Source organism: Xyrauchen texanus, chromosome 48 (assembly GCF_025860055.1).
Source record: "Xyrauchen texanus isolate HMW12.3.18 chromosome 48, RBS_HiC_50CHRs, whole genome shotgun sequence".
NCBI lineage: Eukaryota > Metazoa > Chordata > Actinopteri > Cypriniformes > Catostomidae > Xyrauchen > Xyrauchen texanus.
This window is the reverse complement of record NC_068323.1, coordinates 19,288,300-19,314,693: the sequence shown is the minus strand read 5'-3', so window position 1 is coordinate 19,314,693 and position 26,394 is coordinate 19,288,300. Positions and strand designations below refer to the sequence as shown.

The following is a 26,394-nucleotide window of genomic DNA, read 5'->3' as shown; positions in this document are numbered from 1 at the left end:
TGCTTTTTGTTATCTTAGCCTTCTACACAGATTTTAACAAAGTTTGATAAAGATATCCAAGAGCATAAAATGAATATTTGAATGCCCTGTTCATGGAAATCTGTCTGGATTCTTTTCACATTTTTGGGTTGTGAACGTGGCAGTGAACTATAGCAGGGTGAACTTCGATTGAGGTAAAGAACAAATATAATTTTTTATGTTGGGAGAGAAGAATGGCAGCATTGTTGTGTTGAGTATCAGCATGATCACTAAAGGAAGCACGAATCCCCAGAACATAGACAATGAACAAAATAATTTTTTACATAGCTCAAAGCTTGAAAATTACAGGCAGTGCTGTGCAATTAAAAGTTCAAAGGTAAGTTCTTTGATTGTCCATGAAAATATTAGTTAAATTCCGTTATGTCTCATTTGGTAATTTACTGTATGCATTTCTAATAGTGTCATTGTCACCTGACATGTATTATTAATTATGATGAAACTCAAAAGTGTATTGTGCTTATCAATAGATGTTTAATGCTGTACTGAACTGTACTGTACTACCCATAATTTTGCTACTTGTGAATGTTTGACACATTTGACTGTGTTAACGTCTCATTTCATATTGGTTGAACCGTAACAGCATTAAAGAGCAAAAAAAAAACAAAGGAAATGAATACATTTGGATAATAGCATGTTTTTATTTTTTGTAAAGAATAAAACAATTAAGTCCAATTTAAATCAAATACATGTCACAAAATCTAAAGTAGATTATTGAAAGGCTGACTCTATTTTAATGTCTGAATATAGGAAGAATTTGTTTTGTATGTAATACTAAAGTCTAAATGTCCCCATATGTGATATTAAAAACCTGTTATACCTGTCTACATAAGAGATTATATCAATTTGTGTTAGCAAGGCAAAATGACAAATGACGTCTCTAAAATAAAGAGGATATGCCAAAAGTATTTGCACAAAATAAAGAAAACTAAACAAATCCAAGTTAGGCTTGACAGTAAATATGTCGTTGATCTTGTCTGTTATCCATGGCTTTTTGTGTCTTTAAAGAGTAGATTTTAAGTAGCCACCTTTGATTCAGTACCAAGATTATCTCGGGCTCTCTTCTTTAGAAAAGCCCTCAGTGTGAATAAAATGAAAATCTGAACACCCTTTGGAGGACAGAAAAAGTACAGTTAGCTCACAACCACTTCAAAGCTGTAAACATTCCTAATAATATCTTAAAGGAACAGTTTACCCAAAAATATCAATTCTGTCACTAAAATGTCTCAGCCTCATATCATACTAAAGCAGTGTACTGTTATTTTTCCATTGAACTCAAAAATAGATTTTTTTTGTACAAGCTCAAAAAAAGACCAAATATGCGCCATTCAATCTTCAAAAATATTGCATCAGATTATGTTACTTGACGCAAGAATCAATGCAACTTAGTCTCATATAATGAACATTACTATAACAACATTTTTGCAAACGTACTTTTTCATGTCGAATTCTACGTTTCGTTGCAGTTTCCTGGTTAAATTAACACTAGAGGTGCTACAACAAATATGTGTTTTATTCACTTTCACACCTTAACAAAAAAATCTAGAGTTGCCACAAATTCAATATTCATTATTTTCAAATGCAAATGAGCTTTGCTGCAAACTCTTCATTGTTGCCAAAGTGTAACATCTGAGCCTACACCTCACACTCCTCACCACTAGAGGTTACTGACTCCTGAGTTCTAAGACTGAGTTGATCTCTAAGGTTCACTTCCTGTTTTTAATCTATCTGCCTGTTTATTTATTTATCCCCAATTTGGAATGCCCAATTCCCTATGCGCTCTAGGTCCTCGTGGTGGCATAGTGACTCAATCCTCAATCTGGTGGCGGAGGATGAATCAATCTGCGTATTTTATCATATGGCTTGTTGAGTGCGTTACCGCGGAGACATAGTGCCTGTGGAGGCTTCAAGCTATTCTCCGCGGCATCCACACACAACTCGCCACATGCCCCACCGAGAGCGAACCACATTATAGCGACCATGAGGAGGTTACCCCATGTGACTCTACCCTCCATAGCAACCAGGCCAATTTGGTTGCTTAAGAGACCTGACTGGAGTCACTCAGCACACCCTGGATTTGAACTTGTGACTCCAGGGGTGTGGATTACCCTTTAAATGGATCAAATCCATTCATGGATCATCCTCAGTCTTCCTCGTCTGATACCTTACACAAAGGTTCGCTGCAGGTTTACAACTACCGGTGAAGAGCTGCAAGCTTCTTGCAAACATTTGCGGTGAATTGCAAGATTCTTTGCATGTGAAAATAATGAGTAGCAAAGTTACACCAAGTTTGCCAGAAGGTAAATCTTAACTACAAGAGATGATTCTGACATTATAAACACTTTTTTTACTCACACACTGCTATGTTATGATATCAAAATACTTTCACTGTAACACATCATTTGAAAAGTGACATTTTAACACAGACCCACCAACATTTACACGTTTATTCCAATGTGATTTGCTTGCGCGGTAGCTCACTTAATTGAGTGTTAGACTTCGGACTTGGACTCACGGTTCGAGACCAGGCAAACATGCAAGCCAACATGTGAGACGAAAGTGTCATAGAAGCAATACAAAATTTCATAGTTGCTTCAGAAAATATGCTTTTAATTTTTCATTGTATTTTTGGACACTATCGGTTATGTTTGGGAGTTGGTTAAGAGTAGGGATGTCTGTTTTGCAAAAACCTCTTCCGATTACATCACCATTTCACTCGCTTTTGGCGCCCCCACTGGACATTTCACTGGGAAACTGGAGGGAAAAATATAAGAAGGTATGTAATGTTTTTTTTGTTTTTTTTACATAAATGTTGCCAAGGTAACGTAACGTTCATGAGAGCAGGCTGAATCATTGCCACTTTTGCGTCAATGATGTTAACGCTCTATTTTGTAATTTTTTGAATCTGGTTGTGGACACTGGCTTGACATGAGCTTAAGTGGAGGGGAAGGTTATCACTGAATACTGATTTACATTACAGTCTGTTTCTTTAAAAAAAGAGCGAATGGCTTTGTACGATTACATGGCGATTAATCAAAATTTCAACTTTTGTGTTTCACTAACAATATAACAGCATACAGGTTTGTAATGACAGAATTTTATGTTGGTGTAAACTTTTCCTTTGAAATATAACCCTCAATATTGTGGGTTATATTGTATTTCTAGTCAATTTTATTTGTCATTAATTGATGAATATAAGCAAAGTGCATTAACACACCTGTGTTGTGTTGCAGAGACAGAAGACCACACTGAGAATGGTGTAAAGAGTTTTATCATGGGTGATGAGCACAAAGTAGCCAATGACCCAGGACAATCCGAGCACCACAGCCAGAGAGAAACTACTCAGCATCTTCTTCTTTAGAGAAGTTCCTCGTGAGCTAATCAACCATAATTAATGTTGAAATATTATTGCAACACAGCATTACATATTTGAGCTCTGGATACATTGGATATAAAGTATAAAAGAATAATGGCCTCTATTTTCAAATACGTACCTCTTCAGGTTTGGATTTGCACAGCAGATGGTGTGTGAAAAGTAGATGAGTAGAGCTATGTTAAAACTGAGCATGACCGCTAGAGGGAGCAAAAAACCCCAAAGCATAGGCCGCTTTGGATCAAATCTCCCTCCCTTGTCCAGAGAAGCCAGCCAACAACTGCAACGATACAACAAAGATCAGTGGTGCCCATGCATAACGTGTCACAGATGTTAGGAAGTAAGAAGAAGTAATTTTATACAACTTTCAATTCAAGTTAAATTCTACTAAATTCAAATGGTAAAAAGAAACCTTGATGAAAAAATCTGCGTAAACTAAAACCTTCCAACAGATCTGCCAGACCAGGCTGGGAGACCAGCTAATATCACCAAATGATTTGTTACTTACAATTGTTCTTGTCGATAGCCTAACGGGTCCTTGAAGCTGTAGGTGGTTGCCAGTGAGATGCCAACAATTAGAGCAGGCAGGCCTAAAACATAAAATATAGAGATCCAATGTGATTTATCTAAAATAATGGTAACACTTTACAGAAGGGTTTATAAAGGAATTCATTCATGACTAATAAGTCATTTACAAATGCATTATGAATAAATTATCAAAGCAACATGCATAAAAATAATGCATATGGATATAACCACTGGAGTCCTATGGAGGTATTTTATGTGCATTTTGGAGCTTCAAAGTTCTGGTCACCATTCACTTGCATTGTAAGGACCTACAGAGCTGATATATTCATACACATCTGGGATGGCTTGAGGGAGAGCAAATTATTAGTTTTTTTTTTTTTTTCATTTTGAGTGAAATATCTCTTTAACTTTCATATTATAAATGCTAATACACTTATTCTTATTTATATTAATCAAACCACAAAATTCCATAAATTATGACTTATGTCGCAATAAAGAAAATAGACTACTATTGTTAAATTTAAAGGAGTAATTATGTCATTTTGCAATGTCTGCTTTGTGTTTATATTCATTACTGTAATTCCTTGGTTGTATCTTTCCTTGTCACGTTGATGTCAAAATAATGTTTTTTTTTTTTACCTAATGTCCCTGTACATAAGCACTTTTCAGGTCTTCATGCTCATTCACAGCATATTACCATATAATAAAGCCGAAAGACCATTAAACCATACTGTCCCTTTATTTATGGGTTTCTAATGTAGGCAACTCCTTAATGAATACTTTACAGGTGTCCACTTTACATTAAGATATATTTCTGTAAAAATAGTTAAATATGTGTTATTAAGCATTTATAACATGTGAGATAAAATGTCTCAGTATTTGGCAGGTATTGCATAAGAGCCTTCCTTTTAATGAATGTTGTTATAACCACATATGATTCATAAAGCATAAACCTACTTTACTTGACATAAGCATATTATACTTTAATACCATACATTTATACTTTTGTATTCTTTATTCAACCAAAGTGTCAGGACATTCCATGCCAGTGAGTTTAAATGTACCTACCCCAGCCGGCTGTCATGGCCACATAGAAGAAACTTTTGGGTGGACCATTGAGACCATTACTAATGAGGAAATACACATTAGCAGCATACATGGTGTTCCAGGCAAACGTTGCCAGCAGGAAATACTGGAGCAGGGCTGTAACTGGAGTGCAGGGGCCCTGATCGACTGGCTTATGCCAGTCTGAAGTAAGGATAACATTCTTCTCTAAATCAGAGTCGTCTGTGTTCTGGACGGGGTTGTTGATTCCAAAAATGAAGAGCAGGTAGTAGGTTGTCATGCAAATGCAGATGTTCACCAACAGCACAGTGGAGTTTGCTCCTCTCAATTTCCTGTTGAATTGTGGGTGTTTGATATTCATTTTTATATAAAAAAGAAATAAAAAAGACAGATAGCTCTGTTATTATTAATCAATAAACCTTTTTCATTTACATTTATTTATGATAAAAATTACACAATTCAATTTGATGGATTTCTTTTTAATTGAAATGGGTAAATCTCACAAATAGGCCAAATTATTATTACTATATATACTGTGTATATATATATATATGTATGTGAGTGAGTGAGTGAGTGCGTGCTTTTAGACGTACCTGGTTTTAATTTGATAAAGTACTGTTAGGACCAAAGCCACAATAGACAGACTGCATCCCACAATGCTGATCCAGTTTAAAGCCTCAGAATAAACGTAATCCGCTTTGTAGCTCTGTAGGGAACATTTGACGCTTAATTCATTAATTAGTTTTATATTTCCCTCATCTGATCACTTTGCATATCAGTGCGCTATCAGTGAGTAGCTCTATTGGAATGATGCACAGAGTTACTGCCTATGTAGAGAATTACAAATTGGTCACTTGAAAAAAAGAGGTCCCATTTCAGTAAGAATGCTGCCTCAGGGGCCGGTCACACAGGATGCACGTTTGTGTCTATCTCACTGATTTAGTTTTTTTCAAAAAATAAAATTGATGCAGCACAACAAATGAAACAGATTTTTTATCTATGTATTATCAAGGCCATTGTCATGCGTCATTTTAAATAGTATAGGGCATATTTAAAAGCCATTTTTTTCCATTTATAGGCCTATTTGGAACATTATTAGAATTCTGTTTTGTTTATCATTTATTAACAACAACTACAGAACATTATACATGTTTTAATTTTTTTTAATTGAAATAGGAAATTTTTAGCTATTAATGGTATAAGCAGCTGCTTAGGACCACCAGGGTTCCACCTTGATCTTTACACTAGGTGGCTTTTTTTTCTCAGTGCTGCAATCCATTCAGGTCAGATGTGGGATATTCCAACTTGATATCTCCGACCATAAAGGCATTCCATTGCCAGATGCTCGGAAGATGACGTGTGGGATATTCCAACTTGATATCTCCGACCATAAAAGCATTCCATTGCCAGATGCTCGGAAGATGACGTGCAAGGAAACAAAACTGTAATGCTCCCGTTAGCATAGCATTGGGAAATGGGCAGTGGGCGGGATCACAGTCCATAACATAAACAGAAATTCCAGCCGGAACGGACATTTCAAAGTTGTAGAATTGTTTTCGGAGAAGCCAGTATTTCAACTTAGCAAGTTTCCTAAATCTCTGATAAAATAATTTGATCATTTTATGCTTTAGTACAGTGCATATATTACATATTGCACCTTTAAAACAAGTGATTTTATTATTTATGTGAGTATCAATCCTTTTAGATACAGTCTCAGTATCGGAAGTGTCTAAACTTTAGTTTACATGCACGAGTATGTCTTTAGTTCATGTTTTTCCCCATTCATCTTCCTCAGCTGTCTCTGTCCCTATATTTCAGTATAAAGTTGAGAGACTGTTTTCTGTTGGTGCTGACCTAAACAACTTATCATCGCTTCCCTGCTTGGAGTCTTCCCCATCTCTTTCTGAGTTTCAGCGTTTGGTTAAAACAGTGTTATTTAACACACGCTCTGTGAAGGCTCTACAACATAGAGCTAGACAACATAAGCCCTAACTCTGTATCACAGTTTGCTTCCTTTGAATGCCATTCTAAGTGTCTCTGCCCTCATGCTACCATCATTGCTACAGTCCATAGACCTCCAAAGCATAACAAAGCCATTTGTCTGTTTGCTGATATGTTGTCAATGTTGTGCCTCAAGTTTAAGAGAATTCTTATGTGTGGGACTTTAACATACACATTGTCTCAAAAAAAAACTACAGTTATTCCTTAGACCTTCTCATTGCAAATTATTATTTTGTGTCTCAGTTTCCATGTAGGTCTTTCTGACCATTTATCCATCTTTTTTAATGTGGAATTACCACACTCAAACACTTCCTCTGCTCGTACTGTACATTTCCACAAATGGAAATCTATTGATCTGCCAGATTTAATTAATTCATCTTTAAATTGTTTTTTCTCTTTCTGATCCCTTGAGGACAACATTTTGTTGTTAAATACTGCTCTCGAACCTGGCTTGGATACTTTTTATCCTTTACAATCGTGAACTATTTCCTTCTCACATTCTGCTCCCTGGTAATGACAATCTGTGCTCAATGAAAACAGCTTATCGTAAAATTGAGCTTAGGTGGCATCTTTCTGGCTTGAATTACCAAGCTTGGAAATACCACTTATGTGATTATAAAGGTGCAACTGAATCTGCCAGATCTTATTTTTCTCAGATAATTGTGAGCAATCAAAACAATCCCAGGCACTTATTTCACACTATAAATAGACTGTTCAAATTTAACCTTGCCTGTTTCACCACAAATGTGTAATATGTTTCTAGATTTCTTTAACACAAAGATCAACAATGTCTGTAAGAATATTCTCACTACTCCATCTGATTCTTCTGATTCTCTTAATCTATCCAGTATTTCTGGTGTCCTTCTCTCTAATTTTACTCAACTTGACTCTGTTTCGCTAAGTAAAGATGTATCATGCATGAAAGCCACCACTAGCATACTTGAACATCTCCCAACTAGTTTATTTAAATCTAGTTTTGCCTCTTTGTGTCCCATTGTCCACAGTATAATAAATGACTCCCTGTGCACTGGTTTTGTGCCAGCAGCATTTAAACCAAAAAAGCAGAATATGGAATTGGATGATTTAAACCATTTTCATCCCGTCTCAGATATCCCCTTTCTTGCAAAAATCCTTGAACATGTTTGTTGTTACTTCTCAATAACATAATCATCTCACTGTTAATAACCTCTTTGAGCCCCTTCTATCTGACTTCTGAAAACTTCCTTTTACAGAATCTGCTTTGGTTAAAGTCACTAATGATTTGTTGGTAGCTTTAGATTCTGTCTCTCTTTCTAATGTCATCCTTCTTGATCTCAGTGCCACTTGCGACACTGTCGATCACAATCTTTTATTCACCCATCTTAAAACTGTCTTTGGTGTCTCTGTGATTGCCTTAAACTGGTTCACATCTTATCTCACTGATCGGTTCATCTCCCTGGGAAGATATAGGTCTGAGTTTTGTTCAGTTCAATCTGGTGTCCCTCAGGGTTCTATTTTAGGTCCCTTACACTTTAGAATTTACATCCACTCTAAACCTTGTTAAAATGTGGCAGTCTCTTTTCTTTAAAATTTTATTTCTGAGATAAAAACATGGATGACTCTCAATATTCTTTGTCTAAATAGTAGCTTTGTCAAGCTGGTTCTTTATCTCGTTATGGGTCTGTTTTGGAGTTCCAAAGAAACCTTCCAAAAAAAAATCTTTGAGTTATATGTGACACGAGTTTAACATTTGTACCACACATGCATAATACTGTTAAAACATGCTTTTATCATATTGCAAGATTACGACCTACGTAATCATTCTCTGTGGCTGAAAAGCTGATCAACACTTTTGTCTTTTCTCGCATTGACTATTGCAATGCTCTCCTTGCTGGTGTCTATAATCCACACTAAATTAACTTCAATATGTGCAAAATTCAGCCACCAGAATTCTGACTAGGGCCAGGACAAGTGATCACATCACTCCTATCTTAGAATCCTCACACAGGATTTGTGTTGATTTAAATATTGTCATGCTTACCTACAATGCATTGCATTGATTGACTACTCAGTATTTGTCTGATCTTTTAACTCTCCATACCCCATGATTTCCGATCCTTCAAATCTGGTCTCCTAGCTGTCCCTCAGACTAGGTGGCAGGGCTTTTTCTTCCTATGCTCCTAAACTTTGGAACTCACTACCAGCAGATATTAGACAAGCACAGACCCTGAGTTTATTTAAATCATCTCTTGAAACATATTATGACAGGAATACTTTACTTGATTGATTAATTTTTTACCCGGTTTTTATTATTAACTCTATTATTATTATTTTAATTTGACATGGCATCTTAACAAATTTAGTGCTCCAGTGCGAAACGCTGAAAATCATAGTTGACATATGTCTGGATACATGGTACCTCAAAACATACAGCATATATAAACATGCAAAGACTTCTGCCTAATGAATATTTATTTAGAAAAAACATAAATCAGTGCAGACGAACACAAAAACACATTCTGGGTGAACAGCGCCTTATGTAGGCAGTAAACAGAAAGGAAGTTTCACTAGGTTTTGGAACAGAGCCACAAAGTCACACAAAGTCACACAAAGGTGTTATTTGAAAATCGTTTGACTAACCATCAGAACTGCAAAGTTGGTGGTGTGGTTGCATTTACACTGCATGCCGCCAGAAGCATCAAGCATTTTGTAGCAGCCCTCTGTGCTCCAGTCTCTCTGAGTGTAGTCCCAAAACACACATGCAAAGTTGTGAGGTCTTGAGCCAGATACGTTCTGAAACACATAAATATTCAATAGACAGGGCCGATATTTGTCTGATTGTTATTGTTTTTATAGTGCTGTCCAATATTGAAGACAATCCAGAGAACCAGAAAACTCTTTCATTGTGTGCTGTTTTCTAATGCGTATCTCTAAGATACCAGATGAAATAACTGTTTGAAAAAAAGATCTTAATAATCAGAATTTTTTTTTGCCCTTATAGTTTGAACCGCTTTTCTAAAATGATGATGTTTTTGGGTCATATAGAATCCAGCGATACCTCATTTTCAGATATCATGCATATTGCCTCTCCACCAATTTGCATTTTCATATAATATGATATATCTTTTAAACCCCTTGTTGAATGCTTTGATAGCTTAGCGGGCTAATTGGTTAACATGCTAACTCTAGGGTATTCTATCTTTTAAAGTTGATCACAATGTTATTCATATGCAACATTAGCTTAGCATGCTAATCAGTTAGCATGCTAACCAAGGCTTTTGTATGTTCCCTCTAGTCATGCCTCTTTGGCATTGTTCAGCTGTGTCAAACTAAGTGCCCCAGTGGTTAAAGCATTTGACAATAGCACAAAAGGTTGTGAGTTTGAGTCCAGCAATGAACAGTTTTAAAAATTGAACTTCTGTTGACCTCTGTGTCTACATGTTGTGCTTACTATAATGTAGGCCATACACTTTGCTGCTTAAATCCTGCTTCAATTCAGAATTTCTTATTTAGTTTTTTTACTGAAGTTTTGTATTATTTTTGAACTTGGAATTCCTGTTTAGCATCATGTAGACTTGTCATGTAGTGTGGCGCAGTGGTTAAAGCCCTTTGCTTTGAATGGTTCAAGTCAGTTCATTCTTATTTGTATAGCACTTTTTACAATGCATAATATATATATATATATATATATTATGCATTGTAAATATATATATTATCTATTTCTTGATTGATTTGTTAAGTAACAGTGTGATGGGGTGGACTCATATACCTGGGGCCTCATGGTGTACTCCAGGTTATCTAGCATCTGTTGGTTAGTGAGGCTTATTGACATTACCCTTCTTTTTGTATCCATTTGACTAATAAAATTGCTGGACTTGAAAAACTGATCATTTTCATATAGAACCACTCCAATACCTATATTTCTGTTCCCTAAAGAAGCAAAGGGGAAGAGTAGATATTTAGAAACTTACAGAATACAAAACACTATTTTATGCAGAGTAAACCAAGAACCATAAAAATAGAAATACATATGATACCCATATCTTTTTGCAGGTTAATTGTTAAGGGGATTTCAACAGGTTGTCCTGTAGAGATTGTCGTGTTACCCTCTGTGCCCAGACTTACTCCGTCAGGAGCAAAGTTATTTGACTGGCCTACAGAAATACAGTTATTATTATGTTAGTATTAGTTACAATTAAATTAGTTATATTCCTATATATATATATATATATATATACATTGTGATTTAATTAGTAATTTACAATCCATTAATTAAACTTTAATAAACATGAAATCAAAATGCAACTTTTTCAGTTTTGGGTCACTTTTTGTAATCTGATTTAGTAATCAAGATTACATGTAATTTATTTATACCAAACACTGTTGGTGTGTTTTTAATGATTAAATTATGTGTTGTTTCAAGAAAAAATGTATATAACATAATAAATATAAAAATATATATATTATGCCTTTCTAATAACATCAAATATAAGGTTTACACCAGGAGCTTTTAGACCTTTTAGACTGTATAATTCCACTTGTGGGGTCCCACTCGCCACATTGAGGTATTGCAGAGCCAAGTTTGGCTGCACCAGTCCGCCAGACTTTGATTCACTCATACGCAAAGTGAAATCCTCCAAAGTAATTGTGAGACTGTAAAAACACATGAAACATTAACTCCCATGTCGAAACAGAATTAGTAAACAGTTCCAAGATTTAATTAAGTCATAATTAATCAGAGTTTCTGCTAAAATACCATAGTATTAATGTTATTGTTACTACAATAAAACAGTGATAACTTATTTGTGATAGTAAAATAACTATGATGAGTTCTGTATATCTGCATGTCAGGGGCGGACTGGGAAGAGAAAGCGGCCCAGGATTTTACATGGCCCAAACGTTGTTGAGCGGGGAGGGAAATCTGGCACAAAAGTTGTTGGGTGGGGTGGGGTCACTGTCTTTTTCTTTATATCGCTGCCACCTTTGGCATATCGCTGTGCCATTTTGTGGCCCGTTCTACATAACAAGGCAGCCCATTTCAGCTTATCGCAGCCCATTTGGCCCCGTTTCGCGGCCTGGCCATCGTGAAAAATCCCGGTTCTCCCGATGGCCAATCCGCCCCTGCTGTATGTACTGTAAGTCGATGAGTGTAAATACTTCTCAAAAGCAGTATAAGTGTCTTTGGAGCATTGGCTTTGATCAACATTCATGAGCTGACTGATGATGGCCACTACTGCCACTGCAACTGTCTGTACAATAAAAAGGAACATTTGTATTATCACGTCATGATGTTTAACTAGTCACATCGTTAAACATAAGCAGGGATAAACTAATAAGCAACTAAAGGAATAGTTCACCCAAAAATGTTAATTCTCTCATCATTTACTCACCCTCATTCTATCCCAGTTGTGTATGACATTCTTTCTTCTATAGAACACAAATAAAGATTTTTAGAAGATTCTCAAATCTTTGAAGCTCCAAAAAGTACATCAAAGCAGCATAAAAGTAATCCATACGACTCCAGTGGTTAAATCCAATTCTTAGTAATCAATATAATAAGTGTGGATGAGAAACAGATCAATATTAAAGTACTTTATATAAATCTTCACTTTCACTTTCACATTCTTCTGCTTATGTTTTTTGGTAATTCACATTCTTAGTACAAATCGCCACCTACTGGTCAGGGCTGTTAAAAGGTAAAATATTATAGTAAAAAGGACTTAAATTTGTATCTGTTTCTGACTCACACTTATCATATCACTTCTTAAGACATGGATTTAACCACTGGAGTAGTATGGGTTACTTATATTCTGCCTTTATGCCCTTTTTAGACCTTCTAAGTTCTGGTCACCATTCACTTGCCTTGCAGAGAGATGCAATACAAGTGAATGATGACTGAGATGTCTCCTTATGTGTTCTACTGAAGAAAGAAAGGGGTTTGGAACAACACCAGTCACTAATTATATTTCTTGTATGTTTACACATTGATGTAATCCTTGCCTCATTTAACTCAGTGGAGGACAGCAGTTTACAAGCAATCTCAGCAGCTGAGGTGATGTTCTGGGATGTTAGTTGCTCTGGTTTGGATGTGAGCATCTGGAGATTGCAGGCAATGAGCAGTTTCTGTTCTAGAGAGGCATTAGTCACCTAAATAAATAATTAATGTGTAATTAGAACCTGATTTTCATTTGTTTCCAAAGAATATGAACTTAAGTAATGGATAATGATTGTGGCCTATATCAGAACCATATTTTGGCTGGTTTAAGCTGGACATTTTGTCAAGCCAATGTGATGCTCAACTGAAAAATGTCAACAACAACAAACAGCCAACTGATCAGCCTGACCTGGATGAGAGGCAACTAAGGCCAGCCAACAAGCTTACAGGCTGATTATAGTTGTTTTGTTTGTTTGTTTGTTTGTTTGTTTGTTTGTTTGTTTTTCAGCAGGGATCTGAAAAGATCTGCTGCATACAGTATGTGAAGAAATGCATGTGTGCACACAACAATGTGTCATCACAGACATTCACTTACTTGACTTTGGATGCTCTCCAGGGTCATGCTACAATCCAGAAGTTTGATTTCACCAAATGAACCTTTGGAGCTTAAACACTGAGCTGAGGCCTTCGGAACGCCGGCTAAACAGCACATACAAAACCGTATAAAATATCAAAACAAGTGGCTTTTATTTCAAAGAAAGATAGCAACAAGAACACTTTGCAAGCATAACACAAAAAAATATGTTTGTTTTTTATTATAATTATTTTATCACATTAATGACATGACGAATAATTTATCACAATTAATAACACCTATGAATATTTGCAAAGAAAGCCTGTCAAATAAAGATGAAGGTATACTGTTGCAGATGAGTAAGCATTGATTAGACAATTCAAAAAGTGCCTTTAATTTTAATATATTGTTTGTTTTATTCCCATATCATCAATCATAAGATTTAAACTATCTGTCCTGTTCTTACTCTCTATCTGCACTATTTTAAATTGTTGCTCTAAAGTATGTACAGACGGATGCTTCTGGAGCATCGCATTGGTTTTCAGCATCATAAATGTAGTGTTTTTATAATTCTGTGTCTAAAAAGTTACATTAAAAGAAGTAAAAAGTTTCTAGAACTTTTAATCCCTACATTCTGTTGTGCTTTCTTTAGCAGTCAAAAGAGTCTCCTGTGTGACCTTCTCTCATTTTATAGCTTGACTGCTTGTGAGGTTTGTTGAGGCACGCTGACTGCCCCCTTCTGACATGGCTTAAAAAACCACAAAATTTCATTCACTTCCAAGGTTGAATCGCACCGATGGTCCAGGAAAATACATATTTTTATAACGGAATGTCCTTACGCATCAGGAGGTAAGATACATTTATTTTTGTATAATTTATTGCACTAACTTAACAAGATAAATTAGCAGTAGATACGCTGTTCAAAATGACAACAAAAATATTTGGACACTTTTATGGTTGTCAAACCCTTTAATCACAGTTACCATCAGAATATGTGATGAACTACACCTGTGTGAACTTGAACTGTAAACACTGGGACCAGTTGTTTAAAAGAAATAAAAAGTGGGTCAAAAAGGTAATGCATGAACTAAGTTCAAACATCTACAGTAGTATCTTGTGATTGCAGATATTTTGACATTTTGTTCTTCTGTAATGAAAATTATACATTTTGAGAATTTTAATTGTCCAAATACATTTTGGGGCCATTACACATGTGTTAATAACTGTTTACATTTCTTGTAAAAAGTGGAGAAAATTAAATACCATTGGTTGTTCCTGTAGGGCATAACTGTGTTGAAAAATTAAGGTGGCCAATGACAGTGAGTGGAAAAGTCAAACCATTGAGTGTTTCCTCTGCACAGAATTTACCTGAAACAATACCATTGGGGAAACAAAATAAATTATGTATGAGCAAAGTAAATGTGCCAAAGTAAATGTTTTTACTCAACCAAAGATGAAAAAGATTGCTTGTTTGTTGTCTTGAAATGTACTTACTTATATTACAGGTCTCTCCGGTCCATTCATCAGGGCAGAGGCAGATGCCAGTGTCCAAACGAACCCCTCTCAGGCACTGCAGTGGGGGTTGAGGATTGGTTGGAGTGGTAAGAGTGGTTGGAGTGGTAGGAGTGGTTGGAGTGGTAGGAGTGGTTGGAGTGGTAAGAGTGGTTGGAGTGGTAAGAGTGGTTGGAGTGGTAAGAGTGGTTGGAGTGGTAGGAGTGGTTAGAGTGGTAAGAGTGGTTGGAGTGGTAGGATTGGTTGGAGTGATAAGAGTGGTTGGAGTGGTAGAAGTGGTTGGAGTGGTAAGAGTGGTTGGAGTGGTAGGAGTGGTTGGAGTGGTAAGAGTGGTTGGAGTGGTAGGATTGGTTGGAGTGGTAAGAGTGGTTGGAGTGGTAGGAGTGGTTGGAGTGGTAAGAGTGGTTGGAGTGGTAGGAGTGGTTGGAGTGGTAAGAGTGGTTGGAGTGGTAAGAGTGGTTGGAGTGGTAAGAGTGGTTGGAGTGGTAGGAGTGGTTGGAGTGGTTGGAGTGGTAGGAGTGGTTAGAGTGGTAGGAGTGGTTGGAGTGGTAAGCGTGGTTGGAGTGGTAAGAGTGGTTGGAGTGGTAGGAGTGGTTGGAGTGGTAAGAGTGGTTGGAGTGGTAAGAGTGGTTGGAGTGGTAGGAGTGGTTGGAGTGGTAAGAGTGGTTGGAGTAGTAGGAGTGGTTGGAGTGGTAAGAGTGGTTGGAGTGGTAAGAGTGGTTGGAGTGGTAAGAGTGGTTGGAGTGGTAGGAGTGGTTGGAGTGGTAAGAGTGGTTGGAGTGGTAAGAGTGGTTGGAGTGGTAAGAGTGGTTGGATTGTCATTTGATCCAAAAATTCTGACTGCCGATTAATTATGTGAAGGAAAAGAAAAACATTGATTTAGATCCGTGCTGTAATTTTTGGCAGTTTAATTGACTGATTAATTAATTTACATTGTTTTCTTTTTTCAACATGTGAAGAATTGGGTTGACATAAGATCATTTCTAGAAGATGACATGTCCTGCAGTGTGACGTGCTATACTCTGTTGACGATTTTAAAAAGCATTTGGCTGATTCTTTTGTAATTATTATGCAGCAACTTTTATGACCTCACATTAAGTGAGAGACTAACTAAAAGTATTGATGTTGATTTAAAAAAAACTGTTAGGGGCAGTTCACACTGGATGCATAGCATGCATCCATCTGCACTATTTTGGAGTTGTTTTTCTAAAACAATAACAAGATGGGCTTCTTTGTGGTTCACACAAAGCACATTTTTGTGTCTGCCTGCACTGTTTTTAATTGTTTTTCTGTAAACATGCACTAGATAAACATCTTTAACCATTGTTACACATCTTGCTGCCCCAAATTTGTAAACAGTGAGCCTCCCAGGCACTATCAGAAAAAATACTATATTTTTGTAATTCCATTTGTTTCCACTAGTAGCACCGAAAATCTCCCTCACCGTCAGTCGCTCGGTCTCACTTGCCAACATTCTAATCACTCACACCTGCAACTCATCTTCACCTCGTTAGAACTTGCACTTAAACTGCACTCTCCCCCACTGTCAGCGTCTAGCCTTGTTGTTGGCACCCTGGACTTTCCCTCTGCTCTGACAAAGTGATTTGCTGCATGTCGCCTATTTGTTCACTGACGTTCTGTTCAGAACTCTCAAGATTAGTGACTAGATTTACCGAGTGTATGACATGCCATCTTACTAGTATTTTCCCCATTCGAGTTTTGATGGACTGCTCTGTTCTTTCAAGACTTGTGATTTTTACTATTTACATCTTTGTTTAGACTGCATTAACCAAAAGCTCTGTTATGAAATCCTGCTCCTTTGTTGTAAGAAGATACTCCCAATTATGCCAGCTTGATGCTGAAGTTTCAACATGTGCCACTATGGAGCGGAGGGGGGCGGGGCCGGGCTAGAATGTCTCACGCCCAGTCCCCAGTCGGCCTGATGGGGTGCACGAGGGATAAAGGCAGCCGGTGACTACGGTTCGAGAGAGAGAGAATTACGGGCATGTCCGTCATGTGTGTGTTTAAGTTTGTGGGTTTTGGTTTTGAGTTTAATTAAATATTATTTATATTGACAAGCCGGTTCTCACCTCCTCCTTGCCCATCTTAACCCCCTTACATTGGTGCTGAAACCCGGGAAGGAGGAGGGATGCCCGTCGCAGAGTCCTGGACACTACCGTCCACCTAGGGGAGCGCCGCTACCATCTGCCGGTTGACGGAGTAGCCCGACCGGGGAACGGCCGCCGTCCGGGGGGCGAGTGGGGACTGGATTCCCCGACCTCCTGGAGCGATGGAGCCGCTGCCAGGGGCGGAGGAGTGCCCTGCCGTCCCCCAGAAACGCGGAGGGGTCGAGGTTAGACCGCCGTCCGCGAGGGGAGGAGGGAAGTAACTCCCCGATCGCCTGGAGCGGTAGGGCCGCTGCCAGGGGCGGAGGAATGTCCCCAGGTGCCGCCAGAAAAGCGGAGGGGCGTTCTGTCCGCTGGGGGTCGGAGATTTGACTCCGGTTCGCCCGGAGAGGAGCGGCTGTTGTCCACCGGAGAGTGTGGCGTAGTGTTCGAGGACCACACGATGGTACATCTGAGAACCGGTGAGTAAGCTTCTCTCTCTCTCTCTCTCTCTCTCTGTCGCAACATGTTGGCCTTTTCCCTCACCTATTTTTTGTTGTTGTTGTTTTCCCCTCCTGTCTCCTCCCAGGTCGAGTAAGGCGGGGATGATCTGACAGAGCGCAAAGCACGCCCCTCCCCAGGGAAAGGGGGTGTAGGTCATGCTGGTGGAAACCCGGCCTGATGGGGCGCGTGAGGGATAAAGGCGGCTGGTGATGACGGTTCGAGAGAGAGAGAGAGAATTATGGTCATGTCCGTCATGTGTGTGTTTTATGTTTGTGTGTTTTGGTTTTGAGTTTAATTAAATATTATTTATATTGACAAGCCGGTTCTCGCCTCCTCCTTGCCTTCCCATCTTAACCCCCTTACAACATGTTATGTTACCCTTTATGGATCTGTTCACACTACCATTGTCCTGTGTTTACCCGAAGATAATTGTCTAAGACTTTATGCATAATCTGTGAGATTCTGAATATTCTACTTCTACTTGGGAGTTCACTTGAATTAAACTCCCGCATCTGGGTTCATCACAGATCCCATGTTGGTGTCGTTACATTCATATGTCAGTTGAATATAATAATCAAATTTTTACTTTTAACAGCGTAAAGCATCCTTCTTAAACAACCTTGTTGAAACCCATATTCAATTATACCAATCCTGTGATTGGCATTGGTGTCTGAGCCCCAGCACTATGGGCACACAGTTTGCCACTATATGTGGGTGCTCAGTCACCATTTCTTCAGAATTTTCTGACTGAGGAACAAGAGTGAGTCACTTGTATTATGAAACTCTGAGGACAGATTTCGCAATGTCTCATTCCCGTCATCTCAGGGAACCGAGGTTCCAAGATGTTTTCTTTCGATTCAGTTCACTCAACATTGCTATAAGCACTATGGGGAAAGATATCCCATCACGCCGCTTTATGTGACATTACAATACCAGATTTATAACACTAAATAGATATATTCATTAGGAGTCACAGGCCACAGGCCGATGACAAGTCATATTAAAGTGTGTATAACTACTCCCACTTGGCAAACACCAGATGGAAACTAATGTACTAATGCAGTCTGGGATCTAAATTAACCATATAGATATACACAGTATGGATTATTAAACCTCTCACAACAAAGTTTTATTTCTTATGGGATTTCAACAGCATATAATTAAGTGGCTGTGTTGATTATAGTCGGTAGCCAACCCCTAAAAGAATTTGGGATCACCCACCTGAAAGAAGAAGCACTCTATACAGAGAGGACTTGTTAGGAGATGGACGCTATGTCCAGGTTATAAAACCTTGTGAATGTGTTTTGCGAGGACTATCCTGCTGCCATTTGTCCACGCCCATGAAGAGGCCATGCCTCTGGTTGAATGCACTTTGATGCCAATAGGGCAATTCGTGCCCGGTGATTCATAAGCGAGGGCTATCGCATCAACGTTCCAGCGAGAGCTTTTGTTTGGAGACGAACATTCCTTTTGTGCATCCCCATAACAATTAAAGAGCTGATCTGACAGCCTAAACTGATGGATGTGCCTGACATATGTATGCAGTGTCCATAACATGCATAGATTGCTCTTAATCTAAATAATAATTTTCATATTTTAAAATAATAATAATAATCACACATCCAGAAACGTCAGATATCTGCCCCAATTCTCCACAAACAAGTTCAACTTCACAAAAGACTTCTAAATGACCCTTATTCAAAGGGCGCCACCCTCCCCATCTCCAAGCACCACTCATGAATTGAGGGTGCTCCAGTTGACCTCCATCCCCTTAAAAGTATCTGTATCTGGCAATCATGACACTGGTCAGGACCCAACTCTTTATGTGTCTATTCTCAATATTGATGACCGCCCTATCACCCAAAACACAGAGTCTGGGGCAAAATGAAATAATCTCTAGATGCAGACTTCACGCTTTTTAGAATCCTAGCCCAGTCTCCCTCCTCCAAAGGAATGCGGTCTTTAAGGAAAGCACTCGCAGCTCAACAGGTTCCAGTGGCTCGAACGGGGAGTTTGTGCATGCCTTCAGTGCCAGATTTAAGTTAAAAAAAGCAGGACAAGGGGGGTTCAAATGCATTGCTCCCCTAAGGAAGTTTATGACTAGATTATTTTTTCCTATCAAAGATCCAGCATCCATAAACCTTGAGCACTGATGTCGTAAGACCAGCATCCAGACTCTCTTGAAGGAATATCAAAATCTCAGCTATGGGGCAATTCACCGGGTCTTTACCACATGAGGAGCACCAATTTGCCAACATGCATCATTTAAGTGCATAGAGTCGTCTCGTCGTCTCTATCCTACAAAATGGTATTCATCACCGACTGAGGTAATTCTGGCTCGTCCAATGTGCTCCATTCAGGGGCCGCACATGTATGTTCCACAGCTCTGGCATTTTGGGACTGTAAAACAGTTTAGACAGGCAAGGAGGAGGCGAGAACTGGCAGACAAAACGCCCCTCCGCGTTCCCGGCGACTCGTGTGGACACTCCTCCGCCCCTGGCAGAGGCCCTACTGCTCCAGGTGGTTGGGGAGTTACTTCCCTCCTCCCCTTCTTCTTTCGACCCCTCCGCATTTCTGGGGGATGGCAGGGCACTCCATCGCGCCAGGCGGTCGGGGAGTCCAGTACAAACTCGACTCACGGATGGAGTTGTTCACCGCGTCTGGCAGTGTCAAGAGAGCTAAAGAGACCATTTGATGACACCGGCATGTCAAAGAGGGGGGCTTTTTCTGTGTTGCGCATCTCTGTGAGAGTTTGCCAAATATGCCGATCCAGCACCACCAGGTTGCTCATCGATTTGCCGATGATATGAGTGGTAGATTTCATGTCTCGCAGCGCCAAATCTGTGATGGTGCGGAGCTCTTTGATCAGCTCTGGATTGAGCCTTGCTAATTCATTTGTTTAAGGAGCTTAGCTTGAAAAACCTGAAGCACCGACATGCTGTGGAGTGCTGAACCAGCTTGGTCCGCAGCTGTATAAGCTCTTCCAGCCAGTACGGATGTTAGTCGACACAGCTTGGAGGGGTGGGTGGATGGGATTTCCATCCCATGGCAATATAATGGGAGAGGTGAGCTGCGACCGCCTGTTCCACCAGGGGAAGTAAGCAAATACCAGGTCTATGTCAGATCTACATGGACCTCAGAGAAGAATGGTGCACTCCTCTGGACCATGGTCTGTTCACGATGGCAGGTTCTCAAAAAACATTCATCCAGGCGAGACTTTGCTGGCTCTTCTGGAGCGGACCACTCAAGACGGAGGCGGCAACATCTCCGTGAAACACTCGCCTGAAGCTGTGAGTGACACAGCATCATTCCTGTCGTCAGAGTCGCCAAACGTATTGAGGCCATATACTCCATTAGAGAGCCAGAGATCATCCTGTGCATATTGCACAGGCGAAGACCTTAGATTGGAAGTTCGTGGGGCTCACAAGGCTTGCGCTGGCACGCGATCCTCTTCTAATTCTTCCAGCTCAACCTAACTGCCCCACCGTGCCTCCTCATGTGGTCACTCAGAACTTAACACGGAAAAGGCTTGTTGGATGTCACGAGAGGCTGGATCTTCCCTGAATGAGATCGATCCTAGAGCGCAACATCCAGAGATTCATGCCCTCTCAGTGAGGGCAGTCTGTCTCCATGAGAGCTGCTTGTGCGTGGACGCAGCCCATGCAGTGAACACAGCCCTTGTGCTCATTAGACAGTGGGATTTGCTGTTCGCAAATGAAAAACTTGCACAGTGACATCTTTAAAAAGATGCGTATCATGCAAGCGGCTCTTTAGATAATATTGTAAAAAAGATACCATAACTCCAGCTGGAGAACTGTGGGAAGCAGGTAGAAGTTTCACTGAAGTGCCGTGTTGATCAACGATGAGCATCTGAAGCAAAGAACCCGTTCACCGAGAGCATCTTAGATGCCAATGTGGAGAACTCTTCACGAGAACACACAAGGGAGAGGAAAGCCTCTTGGTGCAGGCACATGCACAGGCAACGAGTCGTCCTGTTCATGTCTTGCTGAAAAGTTCTGTCAACTGTAAGTGTATAATGACGGCAAAGCAAAATTTTTCGAAGACAGAGTTCGTAGACTTGAAGGAAGAAAATTCTGAAGAAATGGTGACTGAGCACCCACTTATATAGGCCAACTGCATGCCCAAAGGGGCAGGGCTCAGACACCATTGCCAATCACAGCTTTTGTATGACTTGGTCATGAATAAGGGTTTCAACAAGGTCGTCTAAGAAGGACTCCCCATAGTGCTTACAGCAATGTCAAGTGAACTGAATAAAAAGAGAACCAGTTTTCTTGTTAATCAAAACACCTGAAAAAAAAAAAAAAAAAAACCTGTGAGGGCCCTCCAACCAAACATATCCTGCTGCTTCATGAAGGGTCTGTCATTTTTATTTTATTTATTTATTTGTTCAGGGGCAATTCACAGTATATGTATTGAAACCGTATTAGCTTAAAGCTAAAATTCAACCGGAGTCACTGGGCGGTAATTACAGTACTGCCCTAGAAACATTGTGTATTCACAAATAAACAAAAATAAATACAATAATTACCCTACCAAATAACAAACATTTTTTACAAAAATAAAATAAAAAGCACACAACACCCACTACAAGTTATGGCCCCTTCAAATAACCAGTGAAATGTTGAAGTCTTAGAACAGTTGGATGTAACATTCATTCACTGTGTTTGTTATGTTTTTTTTGGAGTCCTGCAGCAACCGCAACACCTATCCCTACCCATAAACCTAACCTAGTTATAATAAACAATTATTAATATTCCGTGATTTCAAATTCCTATTGGATACAGTCATTCTGCTGTATAACCTGGTGGTGACAGTGAGGAGAAATGTGATGAAAATGAATAGGAGAAGAAACTAGCGGTGTGGTAATTGAATAAGTTAACAGGTTAGCTTGTGAGCTAATTGAAGAAAACAGAACAGAGAAATGTTTAATTTCATAATTTGTATAATAATAATATGATATGTGACAAGAATCACTTTTATTTCATTTCCTTTTTAAGTCAAGAGAGGTTTTTTTTTTACTTTTGACTTTTTTTCTCTGATCATTTGTTGAATTAACACCATGGATAGTTTGTTTACATTTGGCAACTTTATTTCCTAGTCTCTCTCTCAGTCTTATTTTTTTTAACGTTTCAAAACACGGTACAGGAGACCGTCTCCGATCTACACACCTCAGTTTACCCCTTCTCTTGGTGTGTCACAGAATTAGCGTATTTAGTGAAGTCATCGTAATTCAGTAGCCTATTTAAATAATAGGCTAATACCGTATGTATGTTGTTGTAAATTGGAATCACGGTACCATACAATTTATTTACTGTGATGTACTGGCTACTGCGCTGCCAGTAATTTAATGCAAAATAACAGGTACATTTTTAGTGTGAGAACATGGACACAAAAATGCTTTCTCTGTGAACGTCTTCACAATGAATCAACTGCCCTAATATATTTTTTCTGAAACCATTTATTGCAGATCAATGAGAACTCTTTCCTATTGACAGCTTTGAAGCAATTTTTCATAAAATTGTAAAAATATACAATGTTATTTATTCATTATTTCAGTAATTTCTTAAAATGTAGGGGGTTATCTGTAAAATGAGACAATTTGTTTTAAATTAGTCCACTATATGTGTGAACAGGGTACTTTTAAATTTGAGTGTGAACAATTTCAGGCAGCAGCCCAAAAACCCTGCAGAGCGTAAGAGGTTAAAGAGTCCTCTTTTGTATGTTGTCATTTTTCAATACAGTTATTTGCATTATAATTTGCATTATATCAGGTGTGAAATGCATTTTAATTGCATTATTGAGTTGTCATGACTGTTTAGCCTTGTGCTTTTTTCCAGCTAAAGTATATTTTGAAGGTAATTTGCAAGTGAAAGTTTCACACAAATGCACAGAATTATTTAAATGACTATGACACATGCAAACCTGTGAAATTAAAATGTGGACGCTAACCAATCAAATTAAGCAGTGAAGTGCAGTGCTTATACTGTTGATACATTCAAGGAGGGGATACTAGAGTGGAATATCTCTAGTATAAGTAGAGTGGAATATTTTACACAGACAGGTTTGCCTACATTAAAGCAGGGGATCAAAATTTAAGACATGTCTCATTAAACCCAAACCATTCTACAGCAATACTAAGATCATCAGTATTGGTATTAAATATTAATCCCCATTAAACCTCATCATAATGAGCTCAAATGTTTAAAAAATAAAAAATAATCACTGCAGTAAGAAAAAAAGAAAAATAATTTGTTACAGTAACACAAAATGTAAAGGTTGAAATATCTAAGGCTAAACCACTGCATATTGCAAAAATGATAATAAAAATACATATTTTTACATGACAATACTTTTTTTCATTTTTCATTTCATTTAATTTATTTCAGGCAATGGCACAGAAGTACAAGGCAACAAATATTGTTAAGTCATACAGGATAAAACAAACATGCAGTATTAAACTATGACGATCGAAATCTGCCTGAAAGGGAGTGGGAAGAAGACAACTTATTTAATCCCACCCCAGTTCCCCATGCATTTAATAATTAATACATTGAGCTTCATTTTACTTTGCTCACGTATCGTTTACAAATGTTGTATCATGGTGGCGTTACCACAAGTAACAAGTATTTATTATAACAACCGTACCAACAATTAAGAAGAAGAAACAATACCAACAATGGTAATGGACAATATACCGACGATATTAATGGACAATATACCAACGATGGTTAGGAAATATTGAGCACATGTTAACACTATAAGACAGAGTACAACAGCAATGTAAATTAAAGATCCTCATCTCTGTATCTTAACCAGACCCGATGTTTATATATCAGTTTAAATTGATGAATAGTTTTACATTGCTTTTGTTGCAAGTCCAGTTTGTTCCAGAGTTTCACTCGCATACAGACACACAATAATGTTTACGAGTGGTTTGGGCTCTTTGTAATGAAAAATATCCAAAACCTCTCAAGTTATGAGCTCGCACTGGAATTTGAAAAAACGTTGTAAGTTAGGCGGTAATAAGTTGTTAAATGCTTTATATAGGACCATTGATGTATAGTATTTTACAAGATCATCAAATTTTAACAACTTTGACTGTGTAAATAGATTATGAGTATGCTCTAGAAAACCAACCTTATGAATGATCCTCACAGCTCTTTTCTGTAATATGATCAGAGGATTTATTGTGTTCCGTAATTATTTCCCCACACTTCAACACAAAACATAAGGTATGGTAGTACCAGGGTGCAGTATAAAGTACGGAGTGCATTCTCATCAAGGTATAGTTTTGCTTTGTTTATAATTGAGAGGCTTTTGGAGATTTTTGATTTTATGTGTCTGACATGGGGTTTCCATGACAATTTACTGTCAATTTTTACTCCCAAAAATGTATTCTCACTCACAATTTCAATTTGGGTACCATCAATACTTATTCTCTGTTTAGACATTTTGTTGCGATTACCGAACATCATTATCTTAGTTTTATTTATATTCAAGGATAATTTATTTGTATCCATCCACTTTTTTATTATATTTAGTTCCCTGTTTACCATATTTACAAGCTCATTATAATCAGCACTACTGTAGAATATATTCGTGTCATCTGCAAATAGTATAAGTTTCAGTATTTTGGATATATTAAAAATATCATTTATATACTCACAGATTGTTTCTCCCCAGGTGTCTAAATAAGAGAAAAATCACAATGTGAAAAGTCTACATAAGTTTTTCCCTTATAATTAATGTCCTCTGTATGAATCTATGATTTTATAATAATCACCTTACCTGCAACAAATGTGAGCAGCAGCACGGAGAGATACATCATCTTGCAGTTAATGGACAAGATCTGGTTGAAAAGCAAAGCCATGCATGGTGATGACCTCTGAAGGAGGATCTTAAATGTTAAGTTAGACATGATATATTTGCATTTCTAACAACAAAGATATGGACACCATAATGGGCAATGTTTAGCAAAAACATGACAGGAAAATACATTGGGTTGTTTTATATGACTTTTTTTGTAAGGACCTATACTTTGGTGTCAGAAATGTATAAAATAATGTACATTTAATTCACAAAGTTAAAGGCGCAATCACTAACACCTCTAATGAAATTGTCATTATGATGTTGTCAAATTACCTTTCTTCAGCGCTGTTGAGGATGCACCAATCACAGTCGTTTGTAAAAATAAAATAAAAATTAAAACATTCTGGAGATCCACAGGCAGATTTCAATTGGTATTTTACATCCAATGCTTGAAATGTAATAGATATAAACAAGCATACTTTTCATGTACAAATGTTTCCTTTCCAAAAAACGAGTTTTGGTCGGAAAGAGTCCTCTTGAGGAAGACACCTTAAAATTTGAACGGTTGTGTCAGAGGTGCAGGATTTTAAGATGCCAATATAACTCCCAATTTATTTTGCACATTGGAGAACATCAGGATACATTGGAAAATAATGTTTTGTCAATAAAATAAGGCATTTGTGGTCAATAAAGTCATTAATTGTAGGCTAAACTTAAAGCCTACTTTGTTATGTATTTTTCAGATAAAAATGTAAGAACATATGAATAAGCAATGAGAAAACATCAATGATCCATTCTCCCCATAATTATTTTTCTATCAAGAAGACTTGCAGACTTGAGTGAAATTTAAGATAACATTTATTTGATGAATATAAAAACAGAAATGTAATGTCTCTCTTTGGCGTAGGCCCCGTCTGACGGTCCAAAGAAGTTGTACTCGGAACCATCATAT

At 38.1% G+C, this 26,394-nt stretch overlaps 1 protein-coding gene across 1 annotated transcript; it reads right to left on the bottom strand.

The window, feature by feature from the left end:
• Positions 1–732: 732 nt before the first annotated feature.
• LOC127639950 (adhesion G-protein coupled receptor G7-like) lies at positions 733–25,760 on the bottom strand. Its single transcript, XM_052122301.1, has 17 exons — positions 25,422–25,760; positions 25,300–25,320; positions 14,986–15,843; positions 14,755–14,859; positions 13,513–13,616; positions 12,983–13,129; positions 12,140–12,231; positions 11,499–11,635; positions 11,020–11,136; positions 10,752–10,912; positions 9,623–9,775; positions 5,596–5,708; positions 5,006–5,334; positions 3,918–3,999; positions 3,531–3,689; positions 3,254–3,413; positions 733–1,145 (listed from the first exon to the last, which is right to left on the bottom strand). The coding sequence occupies exons 1-17, from the start codon at positions 25,549–25,551 to the stop codon at positions 1,053–1,055; spliced, it is 2,961 nt and encodes a 986-aa protein (XP_051978261.1). The 5' UTR covers positions 25,552–25,760; the 3' UTR covers positions 733–1,052.
• Between the last annotated feature and the right edge of the window lie 634 nt (positions 25,761–26,394).

Excerpts from the sequence above, each read along its gene's own strand:
- LOC127639950 (XM_052122301.1), bottom strand. The coding sequence starts at position 25,551 with ATGTCTAACTTAACATTTAAGATCCTCCTTCAGAGGTCATCACCATGC. Across the intron at positions 4,000-5,005 it reads GGCCATGACAGCCGGCTGGG|GCCTGCCTGCTCTAATTGTT; the intron begins GTAGGTACATTT and ends TTTATGTTTTAG. Across the intron at positions 3,690-3,917 it reads GGCTATCGACAAGAACAATT|TTGTTGGCTGGCTTCTCTGG; the intron begins GTAAGTAACAAA and ends GTATCGTTGCAG.